The 21829-nt window shown below is 34.7% G+C and overlaps 1 protein-coding gene and 1 non-coding gene across 2 annotated transcripts; both read right to left on the minus strand.

The window, feature by feature from the left end:
- Window positions 1–2253: 2253 nt before the first annotated feature.
- LOC129890902 (small nucleolar RNA snoR86) lies at window positions 2254–2378 on the minus strand. The gene has a single exon (XR_008767088.1). It is a non-coding gene; the product is annotated as a small nucleolar RNA snoR86 (small nucleolar RNA).
- Window positions 2379–6334: 3956 nt separating this feature from the next.
- Window positions 6335–7802, minus strand: LOC129888977 (shewanella-like protein phosphatase 2). The gene has a single exon (XM_055964055.1). It carries the CDS (start codon window positions 7698–7700, stop codon window positions 6513–6515), a length of 1188 nt encoding a protein of 395 aa, XP_055820030.1. The 5' UTR covers window positions 7701–7802; the 3' UTR covers window positions 6335–6512.
- Between the last annotated feature and the right edge of the window lie 14027 nt (window positions 7803–21829).

Below are 21829 nucleotides of genomic sequence, written 5' to 3' on the forward strand. Positions count from 1 at the left end.
TGACGGCCGTCAGACCTGTGACGGTCCATCAGAATTAGCCGTCATGCTTAGGAAGAATAGTCGATTTTTGGGCCAGATATGACGGTCTGGGTGACGGCCCGTCACCCAAGCAATGGTCCGTCACTCAAATGACAACAGAACGGTGATTTTGGCCGATTTTGAGTTTTGAAGAGGGTATTTTAGTCCTAAAACCCTTGGGGAGTTATCCAAAAGGTCTTAAACACATAGAAAATCAGTTTTTATCATTTGACCCTCTTATTCACTTCAAAATTTCTACGCTCAAGAATTTCAAAAAAACACCAAGACTAGGGTTCATCTCCCAAGATTCTCCATCAAACTTTTTCACTAAGGTATGTAAGGCTTCAATGAGAGTATTCATTCCACTCTCATGCTTAAAGTATTTTGATTATATGATAAATTATGTTTAAATCTATAATTTTACCCAATCTTCTTCAAGCTACGATTTTTAAGCAAAGTTAGAATTATTATGAAAGATTTATCATGCATCTCACTGAATTACTATGAACTATATGTTTTATTATATGGTTATGATTCTTCAAGCATGTGTCAAGATTAGTTATGAAGTTATGAAAGCTATTTTTGAGTATATACAGGTTATGCATGATTTCGAGTAAATTGTCTCATGTTTAAAGTCATATACACAGAAGTAAAGATATGTTTATGAAAAAGATATTTGAGCACTGTCTCACAACACTTATGATTCAAGATATGATTTTTGTGCTTGATCTCACTTATGATTTATGATATGTCTTCTGATCTTAGTCTCACATATGATCCAGATTTATGGACAGTTTTTTATGAGCATTAATACGTATTTATGTAATTTTGGGAGGACTATTTAGCACCAAGTGGACTTTAAGGATGAAGGTTTTCGTTAGCATCCGTGGACCTTTAGTAGCAATCCCTAAGTCTCATAACTACGTGCCACCGTAGGACTTGAGTACGCCGCTTTGTCTGACAACTACATATGGCCTTAAGAGGCACAAACTAGTGGATCCACATAGATATGATATGGTTTTATATCCTAGCAAGGTATAGGGCAGTCCGCCCAACTAGGTTAGCTGTTGGACGTCATGAGCTCACATGGTGTATGTCAATTATAAAAAGCTCTCCAGTTTATGCATCTTTTTACTATATGTTGTTAACCTTATATGGTTCATTTTAAGTATGTTATATTATGAATATGATTATGCAGGACTACTGATTTAGACTCACCTTGATGTATATGTTTTTGAAAGAATATCCTTTTAAATTGATTTTTATGTATGAACTCCAACTATTTCTTTTAGTTTCTTTATTATGATTATGATTTTAGAAATCCTATTTCACTATTTGTCCAATGTTATTTATATGAATATGATAGTATTTCCTTACATTAACACATTCCACGTACTAACGCATAATTTCTCTGCGCTGCATTCTTTTATGATGTAGATTTCGACACTCATTCTCAAACTCATGACTAATGAGGTTGCATAGTTCTCAGTCAACAGTTGGTGAATCTTCCTTAATCTGGGACTTCATGGAGTAGTTTTAGTTAGTTCTTTTACTAAACAACGGTAATCGAAGGCTATATCCAGACAAACTTATTTCTCTTAGTTCAGATGTTAAAAGCTTGTTTCAGACATTAATTTTAGTCTTAATAAATATGTTATAATAAATATGTTATCTTTCTAATAAGACCTTTTTTATGCATATGTTCCAACTTCCGCATAATTTTCTTATGATATGCTTTGATGTATTATGCCAAGAGTACTTCTGACCACACGTGATTCTAAGTACCATGTCTCAACTAAGTACCATGTCTCAACTATGCTATTGCAGTATTGCTTATTGTTTCATATGCTCATAATTCCTTTCATAAGAGGGCCAGAAATCTTAATTCTTTTATGCATGTTAAGCTCAATTTATTGCTTTTAGCTCAAAATTTGGCTGTGTTCTTACTAAATTAATGACAATCACAAAAAATATACCAAATTCTGTTTAAGAAGATTATTGCTCTCCATATTATAGTAATAAAATATGGAGGTTTATTTCCAATTTTTTTTTTTGGGGGCATTAACCTCAATTCAATATCCATAATTCTGATATTATAACACAAAAAAATATAATCCCGTATAAAATCGTCAGTAGGTATGAAAAAAAGATCAAAAATAAAAAAATTGTTTCTTTCTGGAAAAGAGATTGATTATCGAAACAAACACACAAAAAAGAAATTCAATAATTTTAGATGATTTAGCGATTTGTTCGAGGCCGTAATCAAAATGAAGATTATTTGACAGGCACGGAGAATCGCTTATTGATATTGCCAACCTTCAATGCAAGTGTTCGTCATTATTTGTTTGACGCACTTGCTCTGCTAATTGGCTTTTTCACTTCATAATAATAAATAGTATAACACAAAACAAATTCAAAAAAAATAAAATGCAGGAAGATAAATTAGAAGTAATGTAGCTCTGAGAGTTGATGATTGGAGAAGATGATAAAGACGCTCGAATTTATAGGCAGGAAGAATTGAAAGACTAACCCTAACCTAGTTCAAAATGGGCCTACAGTTCTGAATTGGAAGTTTTTGAGCCCACTGGAATGTGGATCATATATGAGCCCATATATTAACACTTTGTTTGGATGGTTCTTGCGTATTGTTTCATAATGTATCGTATCGTATTGTATTGTGTTATATTGTATTGTTTTAATGAAGATAGATTATATCGTTCTCCGTCCTTACATAATGTCGCATATTAACAATTTGAAATGATAAACTTATATGACAAACAGTGTAAGGGGATAGAGCTACTATGAAAAAAGTAGGGTAAAGGATAAAATAAAATTTTAAAATAATATAAAGGAAAAAATGAGAATAAAAATATGAAGGTAACAACGCGATCAAATCAAATTGGTCTTTATACAAAATGAGACTTTTCGTTATTACCTAGCAATGGATTTAAACGATACGATACGATAAAATTAAAGTAAAAATCAAAACAAACATTGTATTTAAACTAACAATACAATAAAATATGACGGATAATGACCATCCAAACAAGGTGTAAGTAATATCAAATCATTTTAACGGAGAAGGGCCTAAAATGCCCTTAAATTATGAGATCTACTACAATATTCCCTCCATCCACCTTTTGAGTGTTGCCCATTAGAAATAAAGGTATTTTTTGAGCCAAAATATTGAAGTTAGGGATATTTGAGGGACGAAAGGTGACAAAAAGTAGTTTTATACCAATTAAAATAGTTGAGGGGCATCTTAGGCCTCTCTGCGTAAATAAATTCCATCGTGAGTGTCACTTTCTGGGAACTGTTTTGTAAATGACCCTCTTTTCATTTCTCTTGTAATTTATGGATATTTAAATTATGGTCTAAAAATCTCTTTCTAACAAATTAAAATTTTTATTAAAAAACATCATACCACAATCTAAAAATTGATAAATTATTGCAAACCCTATACGATAGTCTAATAACACTAGAACTGAATCTAACATAGAGCTCGTTTGAATGAGCTTAAAAAAAATAACTTTTATGTATGAAGTGCTTTTAGAACTTTGAAGTGCTGAAAGTTATTTTATAAATAAGCAGTTGAGTGTTTGGATAAAAGTGCTTAAATGAGGAAAATGATGTGAATTTTAGGGTTAAAAGAATAAAAAGGGTAGTTTGGGAATTTAGTTAAAATATAAGGGATATAAAAGTAATTTCCATGGTCAAAGAAAATGACTTTAAGCACTTAGAAAAAAAAAGTTAGAAATCCTAACTTTTCATTTTTGACTGACTTTAAGAACTTTATGGCTTAAAGTTAACATTAGGCAAACACGTCCAAAAGCTAAAAAGGGGCTTTAAGTTGGTTTTGACCAACTTAAAGCCCATCCAAACGAGCTCATAGTCCGAAAAAATGCTATATTCGCATAACTTTTTTAAATAGAGATAAAATCTAAATTACATCCTAAAAAGGGACATTTGCGTAAAGCATAAACCTCACTAATCCTGGGACAAATAAGTAATGTATAGTTTTAAAACTCTAGTAATCCATTACATCATATTTTTCTAAAATTTCATGGCAACGACTAATTTGATTGTTGTCATTTTAAGTTGTACTCAGTTTAAAGAGCAGGAGTATTACAATATTGTGACTCAGAAGATTCTTGATCCTACAAAAACATCCTTCATGTCACTTGGTAATAGATACTTTCTGGATGGGATAACTACAAACACAAGTGTTTGACACTAACTATGCTCACATATGCCTAGTTACATATGTCATCTAAGACCCGACACATAATCATGCCTGAAATAGACTGGAAACCGCAGCAGTCATCTGTAACTTGCACAGCAAAGGCCAGATATATTTTTGTTCTTAGGAGTCATTTGGTTAGTGGACAAGTTATTCTTGAATTATTTTTTTTGGATAGCAATAGTGTCATCGTCAACATATGCGCGCACCTTGACTCATAGGCACAAGTTGCCAAGATAATTGTGCCTACTAAGCCTTGAGCAGATCAACTCACACCAAATGTGTAACTTGGAATTGAACATGGGATCTTCAGGTTGAAGTTATACTTGGATATAATGCAGGAATAGCAATACATTGATTAATCACTGAATTATCGTATTTTCTATCTAATTTGTATCAAAATCCAGATAGACAATACAATTTAAACACGTTTGGTTCAAATTGGACAAGATTTGTCATCAATACTATCCTTAGACTATATTAAAAATTTATTCAATCTAACGACTAACATTAGTTTTACTACTATAATTTTTTTATCATAGATAGTTTCACCATCATATTTAAACAAATCAAAATAATTAGCAAAACCAATAATTAATAAACTACCCTTAAGGCTAAATCAAATAACAAGCTGTAGATTTGATACTTCGAGTCAATGGCATATTTATATATTCATCAGCATTACTTAGGACAAGTATTTCAAGGTGAAGTGGCAGATTTTGGCAAGATTATTGGTGCTGTGAAGCTCTCATGGAGAAAGCTCCCATGCAGTGTTACAAGAGTGCAGCTCTAAATAAAAGTCAAGATGGACTTGGCAAACTATATTCAGAAGGTGAGTTCAAGAATGTCACTAGGAATAAATTTTTACACCTCTTGGTTTTTTTTGAGAAAGGTAACATCATTCTTACACTTTATAATTTCCCCTAATTTCCTAACTTCAGTGGTGAATGTACAGAGGAACTTGTTTAAAACCTGTTAAAAAGGAGAGTTTTTTCCACATATCTTGATCAGTCAGGATCAGCTCCAGCTAACTTCAAAATGGCAGGGAAGGAGAAAGATGGAGGAAGTCCGTCTCTAATTCTTGATCCATTTGGTTCGGGAGAAATACAAAAGTGTTAGAATAAAAAGAGATCTTAAGTTATTTAAGACTTCTTTTCGAGTTTTTGACCACAATCATCCCTATTGTTTCACCCTAATTCCATTACATACTTATACTATCCCACTTAACTGGCAACATCCTTTTAAGTTTCCCAAACGTAACCAATATCACCCCTCCGTTAACTTTCCCTTCCCTTTCTAACGGAACCTTTCTTTTGTCATGTGGACTTCATGTACTTTTTTTCCTTATTAATTTCATACAAGCTAGCTCTTTAAAGAGCAGTAACAATGTTAATCTACATATAAATTTCTCATCTTTATAATGGTGGAGAAATTAGGCAAATGGTTTCAGCTAGTTTTCAACATAGATGGATTACTTTGCTATTCTCAATAAAGTACCAACAGTGAATAATTGAGAGCCTGCTACAAATTTTAGTTCAGACTCAGAAAGTCACAGTTAGAAGATAATAAACTTTGCACATGAAGATATCATTCTGGGGCTCAAAGGTTGTTGTATTCATCTTCTTTTAAAAGAGTGTTTGATCCCAATTCTGATCAACCCCAAAATGACGTCAATTGCTTCAGAGTTGGAGTCAATGCACCATCTCGACTTTTCGAGATAGATGAAGCCGACTTTTCTGTGTGTATATCTAAACCCCTGCCAGTAATCAGTCAACTCTTCCACCTTTTAGTAAAAAAAGAGTGTCATTAATGGTAACAGTCCTCTACTTTGGATTCAACAACTCAGCAAAAGAATGAAAATTGTCATTAGGCAATTTGGGCCCTCAAGGATTGTAATAAAAACAATGCATTTAAGCCTTATGAGTGGTTAGAAGGACTTCACAGGCGCACATGGGGTCCTATGTCGCAAATAGCCATATCTATGGTAATGAAACGGTGATAATACAGAAACACAGAACAAATTTGAAAAAAATGAGTAAATTGAGTAATCACATATTTCGTAGACCAATTTTTCAATTGAGCTAATATCTAATTCACAATAACTGAACCATACACTAGTTTAAAACAATACTTTTCTTATCACCCCACAATGGTCTAGTCTACGAGTGATAGAAGAATCATACCAACAATGGAGAAATACGATCCCCAAGAATTCCAAAAGAAAGATTAGATCGTCGTGAGTTCAATCATCCAATTATGCCTTCACCTCGACTTGCTTTGGTCCTAGTTCAGGGAGCAGGAAACCAAGACCATCCTTAGGTTTAGCATCCAAAGAAGCTTCCTTTCCATTTTGATACAAAGGATTCGATGTCAAAATTCTCAACCCTTTATCCCTATCAATCTCCAAAACCTCCGGCAATCCATTAGTACATCCCTTTGACATTCCTACATCAATCCTTATGGCTTGGTTATTACAAACTCCATTTATCCCACTTTCTTGAATTGTATGTCCCATTATCATTCTCTTCGCTCCAGGAATAGTAGCAAGCACATGTTCAAGAGTAGAACAATCACAATCCTTCGCTAACTCATTCGAAAACTTCCTCAACCAAACAATAGAATCCTTTCCCCTCACCAAATCCCTTGAAACTCTTCCCTTCAACCCACAAATCCAATCCCTCACTTCCTCATTCACATTCTCGAATCCATAATCCACATGTTTAGGCAAAAGCCCACCATGTACAAACACTGAATCACCAACCACAACAACCGTTTGATTCCTCGATAAAAACCTTTCCGAAATAGGCCCCTTTGGCCTTAATGCTGCAATACGGATTCTAATCCCATCAAAATACTCCGGTTTAACACCGCGAAATTCAAAGGGTATTCCCTCGAATAGATCTTTAACACACCCTTTTTCTCCCAACCCATTACATAACTTTTTCATATCATTCCCTACACAGTACCACATAGCCCAATCTTGAAATTCTTTAAGACCCTCTTTAGTAACATACCTAAAATCACCATCAACATTCATAATTTCATGATTACCATTCATAGTAATTAAATTGCCATTTACCTTTGCAGCTTCCCTTTTCAATTTTTCAAGAAAATAAAGAATCTTCAACTCTTCTCCACCACGGTCTAACACATCACCTATTTGTACAACTGTAGTGAACCCACCACACCATTTATCATGGTCATCAATTAATCCAGCAAGTTTGAAGGATTCTTTCGATTTTTGAAAATCACCATGGAGATCACCTATAGCAATTAAACGGGTAGGAGAAGGGAAGATTGTTTGTAATGGATTTTGGGGTTTTGGGGTTATTGGCGGCGGTAAGAAAAGGCCACCACTGACAGAGAAATCGACGAATGTATCGACGAAAGAGGAGAAGATGGTAGGGAGATTTTGACATGTTAGATTGGCTTGTGACTCCATTTGTATTTTTGATGTGAAGAAATTGTAATGGAGGAAATATGAAAGGCTTTTTTTTGCTTTGTTTTAGAAATACTAGTTTGGTGAGGTGACTTGGCTGGGTGATTTGGCATAGTCTGGTAGTTTTCGACACTTTGGGTACTGCAAATGTTTTAGGACTGTGGAGGTTAGACGTATTATTAGCAAAATGGGGAGAGGGAAAGCGATCGGGCCTGATGAGATTCCAATAGATTTTTGGAAGAGCACCGATAAGACAAGTTTGGAGTGGTTGACTAAGCCGTTTAATATTATTTTGAAGTATGCTAAGATGCCCGATGAATGGAGGTGAAGTACTATTGTTTTATTGTACAAGAACAATGGTAATATTCAAAATTGTAATAATTATAGGGATATCAAATTGCTAAGCCATACTATGAAGATTTGGGATAGAGTGGTGGAGATGAGGGTGAAGAGAGGAGTGCCAATCTCAAAGAATCAGTTCGGATTCATGCCGGGGCGGTCGGCTACTAAAGCAATCCATCTTATGCGGAAACTAGTGGAGAAATTTAGAGAAAGAAAAGGAGATCTTCATATGGTGTTCATTGACCTTGAAAAGGCTTATGACAAAGTTCTGAGGGATGTTCTCCAGAGGTGTCTGGAGGCTAAAGTTTCCCGATGGTGTATATTAGGGCGATAAAAGATATGTATGTTGGAGCCAAGACTCGGGTTAGAATGGTGAGAGGTGACTTAGAGCATTTTCCTATTGAGATAGGACTACATCATGGATCTATGCTGAGTCCTTTTCTTTTTGCCTTGGTGATGGATAAGTTGACATGGTCTATTCAAGAGGAGGTTCCATGATGTATGCTATTTGTGGACGATATAGTTTTGATTAATGAGACTTGGGACAAAGTTAATGATAGGTTGGAGGTTTGGAGACAAACGCTGAAGTCTAAAGAGTTCAGATTGATCAGGACCAAAACAGAATACTTGGAGTGCAAATTTAGTATTGCGATGGATGAAGAAGGCATGAAAGTGAGGCTTTTCACTCAACCTATCCCAAGACAGAAAGCTTTAAATATCTTGGATCCATCATCTAGAGTAGTGGGGATATCGACGATGATATCACACATCTCATTGGGGCAGCGTGGATGAAATGGAGGCTCGCCTGTAGAATCTTGTGTGATAAGAAAGTATCACCTAAACTTAAAGGCAAATTCTACAAAAAGATGGTTACACTGGCGCTGTTATATGGAGTGGAGTGTTGGCCAGTAAAGAACTCTTATGTCCAGAAGATGCGTGTTGCAGAGATGAGGATGCCGAGATAGATGTGTGGACACACTAGGAGTCATAAGATTAGGAATGAGGTTATTCGGGAGAAGGTGGAGTGGCTTCTGTGGAAGACAAGATGAGAGAAGCGAGACTGAGATAGTTTGAGCATGTGCAAAGGAGGGGTGTCGATGCCCTAGTTAAGAGGTGTGAGCGGTTGGATTTGGGGGTTATGCGGATGGATAGGGGTAGACCAAAAAAGTATTAGGGAAAGGTGATTATACAAGATATGGCACTACTCTATATTACCGAGGACATGGCCTTAGATAGAAAGGAGTAGAGGTCGCGGATTAGGGTAGAAGGCTGGGATAGAATGGTCTCTTGCCGTGTGTCAGGTTTAGGGTTGTTGTAGGTCTAGGCGTGCCTTTTTAGTTGTGTTGTTATTGCCTTTTATTATCACATTACTTTGCTATCATTATGGTTCTTGTCTTGTAAAATTTGCATCGCTTTTTTTTTTGTCAGTATGCTATATATATTATTTTTCTCTCTTACTTGGGACTATGAATTTTGAGCCGATGGTCTTTTTAAAACAATCTCTATATTTTTATGAGGTAGTGATAAGGTCTGCGTACATCCTACCCTCCCCATACCCCACCTGTAGAATTTCACTAGATATGTTGTTGTTTGTGAGGTGACTTGACTTTTGGTTGACCTAAATAGCAAGTTGTAGTTTGATTGTAGTATTATTTTTGTTATAGTATTATTTTGAGAGAAATTTTACAAATAGCTATTATAAGTGAGTCTGGAGTCGAAAGGGCAATTTTTTTGTAAAAATTCTAAAATGGTGATTAATTTTAGGATGAAACTAAAAGGGTAAAAACGCACCTTAGGGTACGATTTTTTCTTTGTCAGTTGACGTCCGTCATTCAAACGTTAAAGGAAATCGCATGACAGGAGGTGACTATAACCTGCAACTTACAAGTCGCATCTTGCCATGCGGCTTTCTTTAAATCGTGGGCCCACGCACCTCTTCCTACCCTCATCCCACCCCCACCATCCCCAACCCCCACCCCAGCCCCCAACCCAAAAACTCTTTTTATAATTTAGGGATTACATTTTAAAATTTTAACAAATACTCATTTTTACCAATTTATACTACCTTAAATATTCTCCACCTTTTAAAAAAATATTTACATAATTTGGTCACTTGTTATTAAGTATATCATTAATTAGTGATCTGATAAATATGGTAACTAATATTCTATTATTGATTAAAATTGCATTAAAGTAAAAATCTTTACACTAATATCAATTATCATTAATTAGTGATTAGATAAAAATGGTAACTAATATGCTATTACAAATTAAAATTGTATTAATTCACAAATTTTTACACTAATATCAATTTATTGATTGGTGATCAGATAAAAATGGCACTATGTTATATATATATTGGGAATTTGGAGCCGAAAGGACAATTTGTTTTTGCAAAAATTTTAAACGGTGATTAATTTTAGGATAAAACTAAAAGGACAATGGGGTGGGGGTTGGGGATGGTGTAGGGGGTGAGGGTAGGAAGAGTCATGTGGGCCCACGATTTAAAGGAAGTCGCATGGCAAGATGCGACTTGTAAGTCAGGCTGTGGTGCGACTTGTAAGTCGCATCCTGCAATGCGACTTCCTTTAACGTTTGTCTGACAGAGGTCAACTGACAAAGGCAAAGTCACACCCAGGGTGCGTTTTTGCCCTTTTAGTTTCATCCTAAAATTAATCACCTTTTTGGAATTTTTGCAAAAAAAATTGCTCTTTCAGCTCCGAACTCTATTATAAGTATCTTAATTATACTTCTTAGCTATATTTTGCCTAATTACGCTTCATAACTATAGTTTCGTTTGCTATGAATATTTTTATTTGTATAATTCACTTGTTAATATACAAACAGAGTAAATATATACGAAATTTGTATTTATATATTTAGAATTTTTTTAGAACTTGTACAAATCAAATATATCAACATGATAATTATATACAAGCTAGGGTAATCATATACAAATTATGAATTATACAATTAGGAAAATTTTGCATTTATACAATTAGGAACTGAATTATGCAAATTTCGATATATACAATTGGGAACCGAATTATACAAATTCTGGACGTGGGCCACATAATTATGATTGTAAGTTAGTGGCGAGTGGTAATTCAATTAAAATGTAGTTATGTTAACAAATTAACTAATATATGTTTGCTTATCCGCGTAATTTTCTCTTAAATAATTAACTAATATATATTTACTTATCCGCATAATTTTCCCTTATTTTGATACTATCTATTGTTTTTGTCACTATTTATTGTCTCTTATACTTTCACTATATCATTTTCTAGACTATTTTTATTTTAAGTCGATGATGTATCGAAAATAGTCTCTCTATCTCAAATGTGAATGTAGAGACTACTTTACCCTCATTAGAGCCGACTTTATGGACTACACTAGATATGTCATTGTTGAATAATTTGAGGATAAAAACATAATGGAGGATAAAGTTAATTGGGTAAAAGGACAAATATACCCCCCGAACTTTTAAAAATGATATTCATATATCCTTCGTTATATTATTGATACATCAAAGCCAATAATATCCAAAAAGTGGAGCTTTTGTATGGTTCACACTAACGGACGGACACGTGTGGACACATGTCCTCATCTTGTACATCTACCCGATTTTTGACGTAAATTTAACCCAAAAAAAATTGAATTAAAAAAAGACCCACCCAAATAACCATCCCACCCACTAACTAACACCCTAAATAATATACCCAAACCAAATCACCCTCAAATTCTCTCTACTCACTCTTGATATACAAAGAACTCCAAAATTCTAGGTCGTCGGTGTTTTTCTTCGTTTGTCGGTGTTCTTCTTCATTCAATCTCTCCCGGTCAAACAAATTCAACCTCTGATCATATGTACCACGGTTTCTCAGTCAACTCACATTTTCTTTGTCTTGTTTATGGTTGATTTTTTATTTATATTTGTCATTTGTAGTGTGTAAGGTCGATGGTGTTGAGTTTCGATTTTCACAAATATGTATAATATTTGTCTAGAATTTATATTTTATAGTGATTTTTAGGGGTTCGTTCACAGATATTCAGGGTTTTACTTTATGTCATTTTCAAAGAGTTTGTTAGAGATTGTGCACCTTTGTGTTAAAGAAATGTTCTTTATTCAATATTTCATATTTATTGCTCGTTTATTGTCGTTTTCAAAGATTTATTAATTTCTTTATCTTCTTGTTTTGTCTATTTGTGTCATGTTTGTCTAATTGTCATCCTTTAAAGTTAGATACGTCCATAATTTATAATTCCCACTTAAAAATCTGTCAAGTTGCCTTAAATTTTTAAAAACCAGTCACTCTTCCTAGGTAGGTCCATAACTCATGATTTCCATTTCCATTTTTTCTTCTTTTTTCTAATATGACTAACTAACTAAATTTATTCTGTAATATTTAGCTATTTTACTTAGCTTATCTGTTATGTAGCAGTGTTCCCTTAATTTAAATAATATGACTTGCTAACTCTTCTTTGTTTGACTTATGTTGGCGGAATAACCTGGGAGACTCCTGTACTTCGCTCCGTTTGTCACCTGAATCCTTCTTCTCACGACTTTGCCAACTAAATACTTAAAGTTATTAAAACACATTATTTTAAACCTCTCTGATCATGTGTGTCTCTCAATCGCGCTGATGTGAATGACATATCACTATCCACATCAGATATAAATTGTCACATCTTTTTTCGTTTTTACAAACAATATATATATTTTTTAAAGAAATCTCAAACTCATCTCCAAGGCCCTTTCTTTTTTGATTTCTTTCTAATTTTTCTTCTCTTTCCAGATCTTTCATCTATTTTGTTATTTAGATCTTATCTTATCTTCTTTATTATTTTTCTTTCCTTGTATTTTTTTGTATTGTAAAGGAATTAGAGACAAGTAAAGCTTTGTTATGGTATTTTATTATAACTTTTGTGATTTAATGATGGTAAGAAAATGACTAAAATGGAGGATGAAACAAAAAAAGCAGAAGATCAAAAGATGGGTCATTATAGCAAAACTCATCCAAAATGCTCTATATAAAATTACGTTGAATTTTGAAAGTATAAACATATGTTTTTCAAAACCTATCTAAAATCTGCCTCTATTTCACAATCAAGAATCTCCCTTTTTTGTCCTTCTTCATTTATTCAAATCTAAATAAATATCATTTTTCCCAATTATACTAGAACTTTCGAATGATCGGAAAAATATGGAAAGAGATAGAAGAAGAATTGTGTGTAAGAGTATGGGAAGAGATATAAGAACTGTGTGTGTTGGTGGTGGGGGTTGGGCAGAAATTATGAGGAAGAAGAAGAAGCGTACAGTAGATTGGCGATGAGAATTTTTTTTAATTGCTATATTTTTTCTTTTAACTTCAATATTTTTTTAAATTAAAATAATTGTCTTCACTTGCTTTTTTTTTTTTTTTTTTTTTTAAATTAGAAGAGGCAATATTTTTTTTTTTTTTTTGGTAAATATTGTTTTCTTTTATTCATTTGTAAAAGAGGTAAAAGATAAATTTTGGGTACCATTTACCCTACACACACTTTCCCTTTTGAGCCCTAATTACTCTTCTTCTTCGATCTTCTTTGCCATTGAAGATGATGAAGAGGCCAAAATTGGTTTCCTTCTGATTCTCACCCGTTTGTTTGCTCTGTATGTGTGTTTGTTGCCTTGAATAGTCAGTAGATGAACATTTTCATCTGCTTCTTCGCTCCTTTTTGCCATTCTTGCTGTTCTTGTGAAGATGATGAAGAGGCCAAAATATGTTGCTATGATGGTTTCCTTCTGATTCACACCATCTTGTTTGCTCTGTATGTGTGTTTGTTGCCTTGAATAGTCAGGAGATGGCCATTTTCGTCTTCTTCTTCGACGTTCCTTGCCATTTCTGCTGTTCTTGTGAAGATGATGAAGAGGCCAAAAATTTGCTATGATGGTTTCCTTCTGATTCACACCCGCTTGTTTGCTCTGTATGTGTGTTTGTTGCCTTGAATAATTTGTGCTCTTCTCCTCTTAGTGTTGACGATGATGAGGAGACCATTAGATTTGATGGATTCTTTCTGATTCACATCCGATTGCTCTGCATGTGTGTTTGTTGCCTCGATTTTTATTTTAAAGGTGGACCTTTCCTTGTCTTCCTTCTTATTCCGTCTTTGTGCTCTTCTCCCCTTATTGTTGAAGATGATGAAGAAACTCAGTGTGGTTTTCTCTGATTCTCATTTGTTGTTGTTTGTTTTTGGTGTGTATTGTACTCCTCTGTTGATCTTGTTGCTTTTGTGTGTTTTCTGAAAGTTGTGAGATGCCTTCTTTGCCTTTGATTCAACTACGTGTAGTTTGTAGACCTGCAAAATGAACAAACGATTAGTAAAGACATCAACTCATTCTCCTTTTCTGTGTCTCCACTTTCCCATTTCCTTTTTCCTCCCTTTCCTTCAACATTTCTTAATTCTTAGATACGGAATTTGACTCTTGTCACTATTTAGGATTCTTCTCATCTGTGCATTCAACTCCTCAAACAAATAAGCCCGCAGGGGACCCTCATCTATGGCATAATTTGCTAAAGCATCTGCCAGTTTATTTGCTTCCCTTAGGGTATGTTTGAAAATGACATCCAAATTTCTCTTGTATTCCTCCACTTCATCTACCCAACCTGCAATATTCCATGGAGGTTTCCATTCTCCATTCAAAATTTTTTGAATAGCTTGGGAATCTGTCTGGAAAATGATTTTATTTAGTCCCTGCTCTTTACAGTACTTCAATGCTTCCAAAAGAGCCACAATTTCTGCTTCTATACTGGTGGCATAGCCAATTTCCTCACTCTTAGCATATATTAAGTTCCCTTCTGCATCTCTCACACAGTAGCCATATGCACTCCTCCCTGGGTTGCCTCTGGATGCACCATCTGTGTTGCAAGCATACCACCCATGTGGAGGTAGATTCCATCTAACTTTTGTTACCTTCACTCTTGCCTTGCCTCCCTCTAGCATTTGGATCAGATTTTTCCATCCAGGGGGGATAGTTCTAATTGAGGGATTTCTATATTGCACTAGTCTTTGGATAGAAACTGTGACTAGATATATAACTGAACTATTAATCTTTCTATGTCCATGCTTGATACCATTCCTTCTCTTCCAAAGTTCCCACATTATAATTGATGGCACTGCAGCATAAACCTGTTTCAGTCTGTTAGTAACTGGTGCCATCCACCATTTCACAATTAGCTGTTGCAGTTGTACCCCCTCCATCCTTATTCCTGCAGCCTTACAGAAAAAGGACCAAGTCCTTTTAGCTGTCTCAGAAGTTAAGAAAATATGATGTATAGTCTCTTCTCTAGGATTTATACAACACCAACACTTTGAAACCAGACTAGTGTTCATCTTTTTTAAAACATCATCTGTAGGAATTTTGTATTTCCAGCATCTCCACATGAAGAAGGAAATTTTAAAAGGTAAACCCTTTATCCACATGAACCTGTAAATGTCCAGTTTTGGTCCCCTTTGCCTAATAAACTCCCAAGTTGATTTAATTGTAAATTCTCCACTTGTGTCTAGAATCCACCATGGTCTATCAAAGTCTCTTTCTTCCTTGGGTATGGTTATATTGTCTATTATATGATCAACAATATCTTTAGCAAGTACTTCTCTAAGTTTTTCTCTATTCCACCTCCCCTGCACTATCATTTCTTTAACATTTTGAATACTTGCATCATAAGTATTTCCTGGATTTACATAGTATAAAGCTCCCAATCCAGTCCAATTGTCAAGCCAGAAAAGTGAATCTCCTTTCCTCACTTGCCACCAGATTTGGTGTTCTATTAGGTCCCTGGCTTCTAGCATTCTTTTCCAAGTCTGTGACCCTTGTTTCCATTGCACCACTATAGCATGCTCTTTCTTACAATATTTGTTGGTCATAAAGTCTCTCCACAGGGAAGGTTTTGTCCTAAAGTTCCACCATAGCTTACAAAACAGTGCTACTGCCACATCATGTAATGATCTAACACCTAGGCCTCCTTCTGTAGTAGGAACACACATCTTATTCCAAGCTACCCAGTTTCTACTTCTGCCCCCAATTGTGTTGCTCCAGAAGAACTGAGCAAACATTTTGTGAATTTGTCTAATGATTCCAATAGGGGGATTAACAGCTGATAGCATGTGCATTGGCATGCTTTGAAGTACATGCTTAATAAGTATTGCCCTTCCTCCAAAAGATAACATTTTACCCTTCCATCCTTGTAATCTATTCATGATCTTAAGAGTCAAAGTATTAAAGAATTCCTTCTTTCTCCTACAATGATAGATAGGGCATCCCAAATACATAAAAGGAAATTCTTTTCTATTCATGCCAGTGACAATCTCCACTATTATACTGATGTCTCCTGCCACTTTATTATGCATATAAACAGCACTTTTGTTCATATTAATCTTTTGGCCAGAAGTCTGCTCATATTTTCTCAAAATCCTCATTATTCTTTGCAAAGAGACCATATCTGCTGAAGTAAAGATGATCATGTCATCAGCATATGCAAGATGATTTATTTTTGGACTCCATTTAGGCATGCCAAAACCTTTAACCTGCATATCATGATGAAGTGCATTTAAGCTCCTTGTTAAGACCTCTGCTGCTAGTATGAATAAAGTAGGGGATAGAGGGTCCCCTTGCTTTACTCCTCTAGTAGATTGGAAGAATCCTTGTTGTTGCCCATTAACCAAGACAGAGTACCAGTTATTGCTGACAATTCTATAGACCAAGTTTATGCTCTTTTCTGAGAAACCCATGTGTCTGAGTACCTTAGTTAAGAACAACCAAGATACCCTGTCATATGCTTTTTCCATATCCAGCTTTATAATAACATTTGCTTCTTTTGTTCTTAGCCTTATATCAGATACTATTTCTTGAGTCAATAGTATGTTCTCCACAATACTTCTATTTTTGACAAAACCAGCTTGATTGGGAGATATAATATTAGGTACTTTGGCAGCCAATCTCTCATGTAACAGCCTCGAAAAAATTTTATTCACAAAATTGCTCAAACTGATTGGTCTCATATCAGAGAAGGTATTAACCATATCTTTCTTTGGTATTAAGACCAAATTAGTATGAGTGACAAACCTGGGTAATTCTGCACCACTGAAGAAAGCCTTTATCATATTGGTGACATCCTGTCTAATGATATCCCAACAGGTTTGATAAAACACCCCAGTAAAACCATCTGGTCCTCCTGCACTGTCACTATTTAGTTGGAAAACCACTGCCTTCACTTCTTCATCAGTTGGCTCTGCTTCAAACATCACATTGTCCTCCTCAAAGATCATTCTGGGTAAGTGATTCAGAATTTCATAGTCCTTCGGATCTTCTTCTTTTGTGAACTGAGCAGTGTAGTATTTGATGGCTTCAGCACTTATTCCTCCTTCTTCTTCTATCCAAATCCCATCTTCTCCTTGAATTCTTTTGATTTGCATTTTTTTTCTTCTTCCCTGTACATGTGCATGGAAAAATTTTGTATTTCTATCCCCATCATGGAACCACTGCATTCCAGCTTTTTGTTTCCAAAATTCTTCCTCTAAGTGTAGATATTTGTTTAAATCAGCTTGGACTTTATGCAATTCTTGTCTATTAGTAGCTGTTGGACAATTTTGAAATTGATTTTCCTTTACTCTAATAATCTCTTCAAGAGTTTCAATTTCCTGAAATATGTTCCCGAAAGTTGTTTTACTCCATTGTGTCAAAGCTACTTTCACTTTTTTCAATTTATGGTGAAAAAGAATGAAAGGGTTTGCCATAAACTCAGCTGTCCAGTTTTGTCTAATTATTTCCATAAAACCTTCCTGCTTTACCCACCAGTTCAAAAACTTAAATGGTTTTTTGATTCTTCTATTGTCTCCTGTATAAGAAATTAACATAGGAGCATGGTCTGACCCACTCCTGGTCAGATGGTTGATATCAATACTAGCATATTTTGTTTGTAACATTTGATTACCCAAGCATCTATCCAATCTCTTGAAGATGCAATCCTCACCATTTTGACCATTCCACCAGGTAAATTTGCTGCCACTAAACCCCAAGTCTGCTATTTCACATCTCTGAATGCACCCTCTGAAATCCAGAATTTCATTGATGGTTACTGGAAGACCTCCCAGTTTCTCATCTTCTGAGGTTATTGTATTGAAATCACCCCCAATCATCCATGGAATATTTACTGAGGAAGATAAATCTTCCATTGAGTCCCATAGCTGCAGTCTTTCATTTTGAGTACACTTTGCATACACTAGTGATATTAGCATCTCCTCTTGACTTCCTCTAATTCTCAATTTGATGGTTAAATGTTGCTGATGGTCCATCATTACATGATAGTCAAAAATATTATCCACAAAAGCCCAAATCTTACCTGATATATTAGCCACTGCATGCTCCATATCCAGCCTTCTTCTATATTCCTCTATCCTGTCTGATTCTTGAAAAGGTTCCATTAAACCAATAAATCCAAAATGATGTTTTTGATTCATTTTTATCAACCTTGTAAAAGCTTTCTTGGTATTGACTGACCTAATATTCCATATAAGAGCATTCATCATGGTTTATTAAGTTTATTAATCTGCCTTCTAGTATGAACTCCACCTCCAGGTGGGATACTTGTCTCTCTTGATATCTTTCTTTTTTCTTTTCCTCCTCCTTTTTGGAGATACTTTGGTGAGATATCTCCTGCTCTAACAGCTGCTTCAAAATTGTGCTCTAAGGTATGTTCATCTAGGTCTCTGCTACCTCTTTCCATAATCATTTTTGATATTGTTAATATGCCCTGCTCATGTTGCCCCTTACTGAGCTCTTGATTTTCCCTCTCCTGTTCTGTTCTTTTTTTTGTTGTTGTTTCTTCATTTTCCCTGTTTGCTTTATCATTTTCTTCTTGCTGCTCTTCTATATGTCTCTCCATTTCCCACCAGCTGTGATTTTCTTGTGAAGTCACTTCTTTGTTATGGCTATTGTGTTCCCTTCCTTGCTCTATTTGGTTTAAATCTGGAGTTTGAAATTTCACCATGTTATCTTGTGCATCTGATATTATTTGTTCCCCTCTGCTTGTGGCTGTTGTCTTGCTGCTGTTTGCACTATATTGGTTTCTGCTTTGACTCTTTTGTTCATCCTCCTGTTGTTGGAGCTTTGAAGCTGTAGATGCTGTGTGGATTTTCTTGTTTGGTGACTGACTGTGTATTTCCTCAGGTAAGCTATCCTCCATCCTTGTTCTTGTGTGACTGCTGTAGATCTCTTCTCCAGATTTGCTGTTGTCTTCTTGTGGTTGTTCTGTGACATTTGTGTTATTTTCTATGTCCTTTGTTGGGCTTTTATTAGTATAGAAGCTCTTTTCTATCCATGTTCTAGTCTCTTCTTGTGTCATTTGTTCTTTATTTGTATTATCATGGTTGTCTGCAGTATCTTCCAGTACTGCAAATGCATTGGTATTTGCTACCTCCTTGCTCTTTTGTACTGGACTCACTTCCCCAATTATAATCCCTGATTTATCCTTTTTGTATTTGCTCCTCCTTTGCATCCATTCTTGCTTACCAGTATTTTGCCATCCCCTTTTCTCTTGATTGACTTCTTTGTTTTGTGTTTCTGTGGCAGCTTCTCTAGACTGTTTTGCCAATTCAGGATTAAGGATTCTACATTCCTTTTCCTCATGTCCTTGGAGTTTGCAGTGTTTGCAATATTTTGGTAAGTAATCATAATTTATCCTTACCCATTTTGATTTTACTATTCCTGATTCATCTTCTTCAGCAATGTTTATCCTTTTTGGTAGAGTTGCTACTAAATCAACTTCGACTTTGATTTTTGCGCAGCTTGGCCTTGTTTTGTTTGCTGTTGCCAGATCTACCGTTAGTGGTTTTCCGACTGCAGTTGCTATGGAAAACACTACCTCTTTAACAAAGAAATTTGGAGGCAGTTCAGGAAAGCTTATCCATGCTACAGCCCTTGAAGTTTCTTCCTTTGGATTAAACCATGGATTCCATATGAAGGATCTCATTTGGCAATATCTGTCATGTACTTTTATGTAGTACACAGGGGTAGACATCATTTTGACATAGTCTTCCAGAAAATTTAGACGGATCAGAATGTGTCTTTCATCAAGCTGTCCTATGATTGGTACTCCTTTAATTCCACACTGCATTGGAATTACCTTTCTTAGTTCTTTTATATCAATGTTGTCATATGAAAACTTACCAACTACTGCATATTGTAGTTTCTCCTTTTCTATCATCTGTTGTATCTCATTGGATTTCCAAGCAATAAATGGTTCCCCGTTGATGTATGAGATTTGCTTTGATGGGATTGTGAGTGTTTCTGTATCCAGATTTGTGGGTTTGAAAAGATTGGCATATGTTTGGTTTTGTGTATTGGTCTTGAAATTTTCAGTATGTAATACTGTAGGTTGTGTGCTTAGTTTGTTGATTGTATTTTGGGTTACCGGAGGAGGTGGTCCTCCGGTTGGTTCGGCCATTCCGGCCAGTGGCTATTTTGTAGTATTGTTTAAGAGGGGGGAGAGAATATGTGACGGCTAGGGTTTTTTCTAAAGATGAAGATGCTTCGACCAACTTGTCTTCACTTGCTTTTAAACACGTGTACTCATGCTTTTTACCTGATTCAATAAAAAAAATCACATAAATTTAGTCAATGGTCAAAGGGGTTTAAAATAATGTGTTTTAATAACTTTAAATGTTCAGTTGACAAAGTCGTGAGTAGAAGAGTTAAGATGACAAATGAAGCCAAGTACAAGAGTCTTCTAGGTCATTCTGCCACTTATCGTTAACACTTAATATTTTTTAATACTTAATAGTTAATCTAGTAGACTGTTGTAGTAGTGTTCTCTTAACTTAAATAATATGACTTGTTAACTCTTCTGTGTTTGACTTATCTTTAACACTTAACATTTTTAAATACTTAATAGTTAATCAAGTAAGCTGTTGGCTTAACTTTAATGCTTATCTTAGTAATGTTAATACTTAACCTTAATACCACTGCCACTATCTATTTTTTATTTATTTTTCCTAATGAGTAATAACTAACTTATACTTTAATACTTAACTATTTCATTTAGCTTATTTGCTATGTAGTAGTGTTTCATTAACTTAAGTACTTTTTTTTTTCTAATGTGAGTACTAACTAACTATACTAACTTAAATAATCTGCTTTGTTAAATTTTCTCTGTTTGACTTATCTTTAACACTTAATATTTTTCAATATTTAATAGTTAATATTGTAGACTGCTGACTTAACTTTAATGCTTAACACTTAGTAATGTTAATACTTAACTTTAATATCACTGCCACTATTCATTTTTTATTTTTTTTCCTAATGTGAGTACTAATTAATTAACTAATTAGCTTTATGTTATAATACTTAACTATTTCACTTAGGTTATCTGTTATGAAGTAGTGTTTCCTTAACTTAAATACTTAACAGTGTTTATCTAGTATGCTGTTGACTAACTTTAAGTTAGTAATGTGAATACTTTTAATTTAATATCACTGTCCATTTCTTATTTTTTTTCCTAATGTGAGTACTAACTAACTAACTATTTTACTTAGCTTATATGTTATGTAGTAGTGTTCCCTTAACTTAAATAATGTGACTTGTGAACTCTTTTTTTTTGACTTATCTTTAACACTTAACATTTTCTAATACATAATAGTTTATAATGTCCTGAAGGTTGTCCATTTCTATGTCCGATTTCTAGGGATCAGCCACTCCTGAATTTAGTGTCAAAACACTAGTAGATCATACAGAATGTGGAACAACATATGAC

The sequence above is a fragment of the Solanum dulcamara genome, chromosome 5 (assembly GCF_947179165.1).
Source record: "Solanum dulcamara chromosome 5, daSolDulc1.2, whole genome shotgun sequence".
NCBI classification, from domain to species: domain Eukaryota; kingdom Viridiplantae; phylum Streptophyta; class Magnoliopsida; order Solanales; family Solanaceae; genus Solanum; species Solanum dulcamara.